Source organism: Saccostrea cucullata, unplaced genomic scaffold (genome assembly GCF_032062105.1).
Source record: "Saccostrea cucullata isolate Sc308-1 unplaced genomic scaffold, CSIRO_AGI_Scuc_v1 ctg71, whole genome shotgun sequence".
Classification (NCBI taxonomy): Eukaryota; Metazoa; Mollusca; class Bivalvia; order Ostreida; family Ostreidae; genus Saccostrea; species Saccostrea cuccullata.
In genome coordinates, this window is record NW_026936410.1 from 421,741 (window position 1) to 429,777 (window position 8,037).

At 34.0% G+C, this 8,037-nt stretch overlaps 1 protein-coding gene across 1 annotated transcript; it reads left to right on the forward strand.

The window, feature by feature from the left end:
- Positions 1–204: 204 nt before the first annotated feature.
- On the forward strand, positions 205–5,293 carry LOC134245536 (zinc finger protein ZIC 4-like). The gene is made up of 2 exons (XM_062727817.1): positions 205–1,389; positions 4,646–5,293. Exons 1-2 carry the CDS (start codon positions 525–527, stop codon positions 5,152–5,154), a joined length of 1,374 nt encoding a protein of 457 aa, XP_062583801.1. The 5' UTR covers positions 205–524; the 3' UTR covers positions 5,155–5,293.
- Positions 5,294–8,037: the final 2,744 nt, after the last annotated feature.

Below are 8,037 nucleotides of genomic sequence, written 5' to 3' on the forward strand. Positions count from 1 at the left end.
CTTTTTGATACAATAAATTCAAATAATAAAGATTTTCATATTTTTTTTTTTTGGTTGAAAACTCACAAGTATTGCCTACTGGAGCGCGCAGTAAAGAAACAGGAAAGGTTTGTAATGAAATTATACCTACACCTTGTTCCTCCCGTAGTTTGTGTAAGCGATGATTACTATATTATTGATTTCACACTGATATTGAGGCCCAATGACTATAGAAAGGGGGCGGAGTCAAAGTTTGATAAGGCTCCTACTGGGCACACATACTGGTCTCAAAACACTACGCCGTAACTCGCACACCGTATTAAATATCCCGACGCACTGTTCACTGTTTATCCTAAGATGTTTTCATTGTACTTCATTACTGTCAAAATAACCAACCAATATACAGGAATGTAGATTTTAAGCTTTAAAAACCTGTGGAAATGTTGTAAAAGACATTGAAGGTTGAAGAGTTATTTGTTTGTTTTAACACGTTTAAAACCTATTTCATTGCTGAGGCTTCAGGAGTAAATGTGAAGACTATAACAATGCTCAGTTCGTTTGTGGACAGAGGTGAGCCCCAGCATCTTCCCGCCCCGGGGGTGGGGTATCCGGACGGAGGAATGCTTCAGAACCAGCAGTACAACTATTATAACTCCCAGTCCGGCGGATATCCCGTGCCGTACTCTAATGTTGGAAACTTGGCATCTCGAGATTTGTTGATAAGGAGATCTGAATTTGGACTGTCAGCTAATGATGGAAATGTTTCCGCTCGTTCAGGGATGCTATTTCCCGCTTCATCCGGGTTTCCGCCTCAGCATCATCAGGAGGTTTCTCCGCACGTGTTGTATCAGGGACTCCGGCCGGATGTGTCGTCATATCACAATTCTCGTCATCAGCACGTGCATTCTCAGTCTGGGTACTTTAACATGCCCGCCAGTGGAGGGGACATGTACGGTAGGACTGACCAAATGGGGTTCAATGCCTCGGGAAGAATAGATCAATACGAACACGCACAGCAACAATTCATGAGCCCTATGAACATGTTACAGAGTGGTCCGGGACTGTTTCTTCCTTACATTGGAAGACCTGCTATTAAGCAAGAGAGAACTTGTATGTGGGTAGACCCCGAACAATCCGAACCAAAGAAGCCTTGCAACAAAGTGTTTTACACAATGCACGAAATAGTGAACCATATTACAATAGATCATGTCGGAGGCCCGGAACAGAACAATCACACGTGTTACTGGCAAGAGTGTGCTCGTGAATTCAAACCATTCAAGGCAAAGTACAAGCTTGTCAACCATATCCGGGTCCATACCGGGGAAAAACCGTTTCCGTGCCCATTTCCGGGATGCGGAAAAGTGTTCGCCAGAAGTGAGAATCTAAAGATCCACAAACGAATACACACAGGTTGGTATTGGATAAATTTTTGAGATAGAAATCAAAATTATTTCACCTAAATTTTACTGAAACTTTTTTGGACCATTATAGTTATATTCAAAATGATTGATTTAATGAAATTACACCTAAGGTGGATTGTGAACAATGCAGAATTTTTTGTAGAAAAGATTTTAAAAAAAAATCTAAATGAAAAAAAAATTCACAATGGCAACTTTGCATGACGGAATATGAAGATGATCATTGTTTCTGTGTTTGAGAGTTGTATATATTTTATTCATAATATATTGCACAATATATATATTTATCTCAAATTTGAATACTATACAAAATACTAAAATACTATATGAGGGATCATAGTAAGTTTGTATTAGAGATCGGTTACTGTCTAATTAAACCAGTGAGTTTGCACTAGATAAAATGAAAGATACCGCCATTGTTTAGGAAAATATCAGATAAAGTAAAAACCTGAAGTGACATTCGCACTTCTGAAAGGTTGAATTAGCTCTGTACTTATATTTCAACTAGGCTTTGACAATCTTCTAGAAAGTTTATTTTGACTTGATAATTTTCCCCACATGTTTCTCTGAACGTTTGCGAGCCCGATGTTTAAAGCAGTCAAAATATTTACAGTACTTACTCGGGTTTTATTTTGTCCTAAAACAAGTAGGCGCTCTGACAGGTGCGAGAAACTTTTATTCACCTGCAACCGTTTTACATCACGTGCAAATGAAAACTAAGGGTCCATTGAAAACACGCGTCCGTTTGAAAATCCAATGTTCCCACAAAAATAGCTTTGAAAATGGACCCAAACTTTTTTTTTTACCTCAATTTACGAATTGCTTGAAGACATACGCTAAGGAAAAATATGTACAGATGTTAAAATACAAGAGAGAAAACTTCCTCCGTGAGAATTTTGAGGAGGGAGGGTTCTCGCATCTGAAGAGGTCATTATGAAGCGTTATGTATTGAAAATACATTATTCTGTGTCCTTCAAAAATAAGTTCCTTTTGTAGATGGTCGTCTTTAGGAACAGTAGGTCCTTCAGAACGTCTAAAAGCGATCTGACAGAGTTTTCAATTTCTTTGATCTACCTTTTAACATCGATTGTTAAGTTCAAACGTCTGGTTTGTTCATTGAGCATGCTTGGATACTTTTATAATTTTACTTTTAGAGTTAATGTTTACCATGTGATAAAATTCAACAATCAAGTCTCTTAAGGAAGACATATATGAAAAGGCTTAATTTGCCACTTTCTAGAATCCTAACAAATCAATTCTCTCCGTCAACCTGGTTTTGAAATTACTTGGTCGCAGTTCATCCGTCATTTCTGGGGGACCCTGAAATTTCCAGATTTTCCTCCTTGGTCGGCTCAGGATGCTGACCAGCTGAGAGAGCTATAACAAGTACCCCTCCATCGCAATTTGGACAGCAATTTAGATAATAAACATACAATAAGCTTCCCCGAGGACTGTTAAGAAATAATTAGAAGGCTAATCTAATCGCTTATAAGATTAACGAGGCGTTGGTAGCTTATCTTGATTCTATGTAGCCAACAGAAGGGCCGTGGATGTCCAATTGTATGCCCAATCTGCCACGCAGAAAACTAAGAATTTATGATGTAAAAAATGTTTCAGGAAAATTCTTAAATCTAACCCAAATTTATTTTAATATTTTAAAAAATAAAAACATAATAAAAAATGAACAATACTTTGTGGGAATCGGTTTTACATATATATTTTATTTTAAAATTTTGTTTTATTACAGTGTATTTTTTTTAAATTTAACCTAAATGAATATAAATTAATAGTAAAAAGGATCAACTTTTTTTAAATTCAGGATATGCATTTATATTAATTCTTATCACTTATTTTTTTTTTTTCTTTTTAAGTTTAAACAATTTATAAGTACATCAATACGAACAAGAAACACATTTTTCATTTAAATTGAGATATTCCTTGATGAAAATATAGAAAATATGATTTTTATATCATACTTCAATTTCATATTTACATGTATCTTGCTTATTTATAAATTTTGTAAGGGGAAAATTTCAAAGGTAGCAATGTATACTAGTATGTAACTGAAATATTGTGCTTCATTTTTACATTGACTTGTGTATGTTTGATTGATTTTTATGATTTTCTATTTTTCACTTCAACGTTTTTTAAAGAATTAAATTTTTTGTAAAATATTCCTAAGTGCAAACTTTTATTATTAAGTTTTAGAACAAATATCATATCAAAGTAAAAACAGGGGAAAAGCAGATTCAAATTTATCTTTAAAATTTCATTTTTATTTTTCTACATGTCCATGTATTGCTTCTTTGTAAAAAAAAAAATATTTTCCGATATGTCTGTTGAATTTTAAAATAAAAATTGTTATGAATGAAGAATTTTTCTCAAACAAAACGAGGCGACGAAAAGAGGATCTGTGTCTGTAATATCTTCCCCCATTATTTGAAGACTAAGAAAATTTGTATCAATTGAGCTTAACGACTGCAGCTGCACAGCGGTGTTTATCGACGATTTAGAGGTCCAATGTCATCATATCTCTCCAAAGCGGATTACCGAAGATATTTTCCACTTCAAGCAGTGAAATTTGCATAGTTAGGGAAATTCGGACAGGCCTTACTTTTAAGGAGCTAGGACAAGATAGAAGAAATGTAAACTTCCGGTTTATTTTTGTACAACTTTTTTTTCTGTATATACCTTTTGTAATAAATTTTGCAACGTTGATCTTCAACTTAATTTTTTTCGATTTTGATATGAGAATGAAAAGAGAACAAAGAATTATTACCGAATTTTGCGTAAAAGGGTTAGTGGCTCAGTTCTTCAATCCACAGTTTACTTCAAAATTATCTCAACCTTAGGAAGTAGGTGACGAGAATATTAACATTTTTAGTATACTCAACTTGACCTGTAAAATATATTCCATAAGAATTAATGTCCAGAACAGAGAACTTAAATGTGTCAAGTTAGAAAGAAGCACGTTAAGAAAGAATCGGATAAATTTGTTGGCACCGTTTGTACTATAACACCTTGTTTCAAATGTAAGAACTATAAAAAAAATAATTTTGTGTATCTATTTGAGCCTCTGCGCTGGAATGAAGAAAAACTAAAAAAAAAAAACAACAACAACAACAACTAGACAGCCTATTTATAGTCAATACAAGATAGCTGGTTAAAATAATGCGTAGTTTCTCAGTTGTACTTTTAGCATAAAGGTTATAATAATATTTTTTATATAATTCATTTTTCTCTTCCAGGTGAGAAGCCGTTTAAGTGTGAGTTTGACGGATGTGATCGTCGATTTGCCAACAGTTCGGACAGGAAAAAGCATTCCCATGTCCACACCAGTGACAAGCCTTATAATTGTCGGGTTCGCGGTTGTGAGAAAAGTTACACTCATCCTAGTTCTTTGCGAAAGCACATGAAAATCCATGGCGATGTGTCGCCAACATTGGAACGCCAGGATTCCGACGAAGTGTCCGTCTGCAGCGAGAGCACCTCCCGCACTTCCCCGTCCACCGATCATACCGTTAAATCTCCAAACTTAACCGAACAACCTGTGGATCGAAAACCAAATATAAACGCCATTTCCGGCACATTACAGTTAGATCATAATATTCATCCGCCAGATGTTCCAAAAATGAATGACTGGTTCGTTTGCCACCCTCGTACCTCCGTGAATCCCAGTAACAAAGACCACACCCATTTTTCAAGCATCGCATCATTGTCGTCGTTCCATCCCATGCCCATAATGCAGTATTCGTGACGTCACAGTGACTTCAATCAGGGACATCTAAGTTATTTCTGTAGAGTTTGCGCTTAAATATAAGAATTTATTGTATTTATCAATTTTGATAAATGGTTTATAAACATATATATCTAATAAAATGAGTCATTACTGTCAATTTGTATCTTTTAGCATGAATCCTGTTCGTTATCTCCATGCATGTATGTCATCGTTGAAATATAGTTCTATCTCTTCGGTCACATTGCAAATAAGATTATTCATAATTTTTTTTACAAGTAAAAACATTCATTAAACCAATGTCTTTTAACTCGTATATTTCTATTTAAGAGAAATATTATTTTAAAACCCTACCAACATATAACAAAATAATTTTAAGCTACTGAGTTGTAATAACAAGATCCATATTATAGTACAGTGTCAACAAAGCAATTTAAAGCTATCTAAATTCAACAAATATGTGTTTAAATATGAATATTTCTGTTTTGTACGTGTATGGGTTGTCAAAATAATACAAAAAATCTATTGTAGTACTATTGTAATACGTTTCAAAATCTTAATGGAAACTGTGCGATAATCAATTACTAGTATCTACATGATTCACACAATTAACAATTTTTTAATCTCTCAAATGTACAGTTTAAGCAAAAAAATTAATACGGGAAATACTAAAACGACTCCTTGAAGACTTATTTTGGTTTTGTAAAATTTATTTTAAATATACCTTCACATATGGGAAAAACATGCATGAAATACGAAGAAAAGCTCCAGAATTCAATTGAATAATTCAAAATGGGAGCAAACATGGACCTCTAAAACATCAGAGGTAGAACAAGGTGTCATGGAGAAGTAAGCATACCCAGTCGTCCGGAACCACTCTCCATTACCTCCTCGTCATGTTCGGGTAAACGAAAAAATCCGAAGACAATTTAGTGTGAAAAATAGTCTAATAATTTGTATGCAATATATCACTCAGTCAAAATTCGACTTAACGATAGATTATATTTTACCAATGTCATCATATCAATCGTAGAGTTTTCAAATTTTAATGTTGACATCCTTGTATTATCCATTTCTTTGTTAAGAGCTTGCACTGTATTAAAAACTATTCGTAGGTGAATCATGTTGTTGTGTATCGAACCTATCGAACAACTGGGGACTTCATACGCAGGTGATAATGGTATGTTGCTACATAAATAAGGGAAGTTCACGATGGAAATACATGTGTTAAAGTTATAACTTTTGCAATAAAATTTTATTGTTAGAATGACACTTAGGCCTTTTTCTAGAAGAATATCTAAATATGAGTCAAATAGGTCAGACTATGTAGTGTCTTTTATTTTGAGAATTAAAAGCAACGTAAGAATGAATATCAACATGAATATTGTTGATTGGTATTTAGCGTAATCGACATATCAAAATTTCGAATTGAAGGTCACAGCAAGAGACCTTTACGAATTCATGTAGAAATTTATCTAATACGGAGGCGCCATTAGTGCCTATGGAAATCCGCACTGGTCTTTGGAAGACTTGGTGATCAAAAACCACACAGGTATTGTTAATTAGAAACTCGGGCATCTTTTTAATAATCTTTTTAACCTTTAGGGTACTTGTGTCTACAATCAGAATGTTTTTAACAAAATAATTTTTAGTTGGCCAATGATATGTATTGGTGTTGACATGGTTTCGAATCGTGAATCTGTTTGTTACTAAATGTTCGGACGAGAATTCTTAAACCTATTGGAAGGGACTCAAACCTTCGTTTGTTTTTGCAAATGGCCTTAAGGTTTGTCATCAATTATCTCAAAGTTCAAGATCACGAAGCATTTTGATGGTTATCTCAAATCCTGTGAAGGTGTGGATCGAATATTTGATCTATTTCAAAAGCCATATAATGGTAAAGATGCAGAGAGTCATCGATATGATTAAATCATGTACGGGCTTCAATTTTAGGTCTTTAGATGTTATATTCAAATAAAAGTAACCTGTTGGTGTAATAATCGCTTTTATGAAAAATCAATATAGTTTCCATTGGATGCATTACATATACCAATTTAGGCACTGCAAAGATTTTACTGACAGAGAAGTAACCGTACTTTTGAAAAAGTAGCAAATATATACCGTGTAGATAAACTTAAAGCAATATGAGCTGTATTTTTGAGAATTTTATTTTGCTGGTAAAATGTGTTATTATGATGCATCTGTATGTAATCTAAACCCTTGTAATCAATAAAACAAAAATAAAGTTTAAAAATGTTTCAGAAGAAATATTTCTGTACAACCGAATATACAGTATATAATAAATCATTATTGTACAGGACGACAATAATTCAATTTTGCTTCAATCAAAGCGTATAAAAAGTTCTTTCATAGCAAATATGAACAACAGAAGCTTATAAATGTTCTATTTTTCTGTCATTTAAATAGTTAATTACAAATTTGCAACATTTTTTTCTGATGTCAAACATGCAGCTCATATTGCTTTAAACTTAGTGCATGGATATCTCCTTGCATTGGTGGTTACTCCCTCTGTTTTAATTGTTCACACGTTTGATAAGAACGGGTGTGTAGTACTAACTTATTTTTAGCAAAGTCACGGCAATGCAGGGATAACAGTCACCTCAAATTTGAACTACAAACAACACCTGCAACAGAAAAGATGGAGGCCAATATTTCCTCACGTAGGTCTATGTAAGGTCACCAATGTCTGATTATCTCTCTAACCAAATACAACAAAATATGTAACGAGCAGAAATAAATACAGTCTGTACGTCACATCAATACTAGAAATATTTGAAATATTAGTCGAGTCATCATTATTATCTGGAGTCTATGATAAACTTGTCATCCTACTATTGACTGTTGAACGTATCTGGTTTGGCCCGGGGTACTTCAGGCAATTCT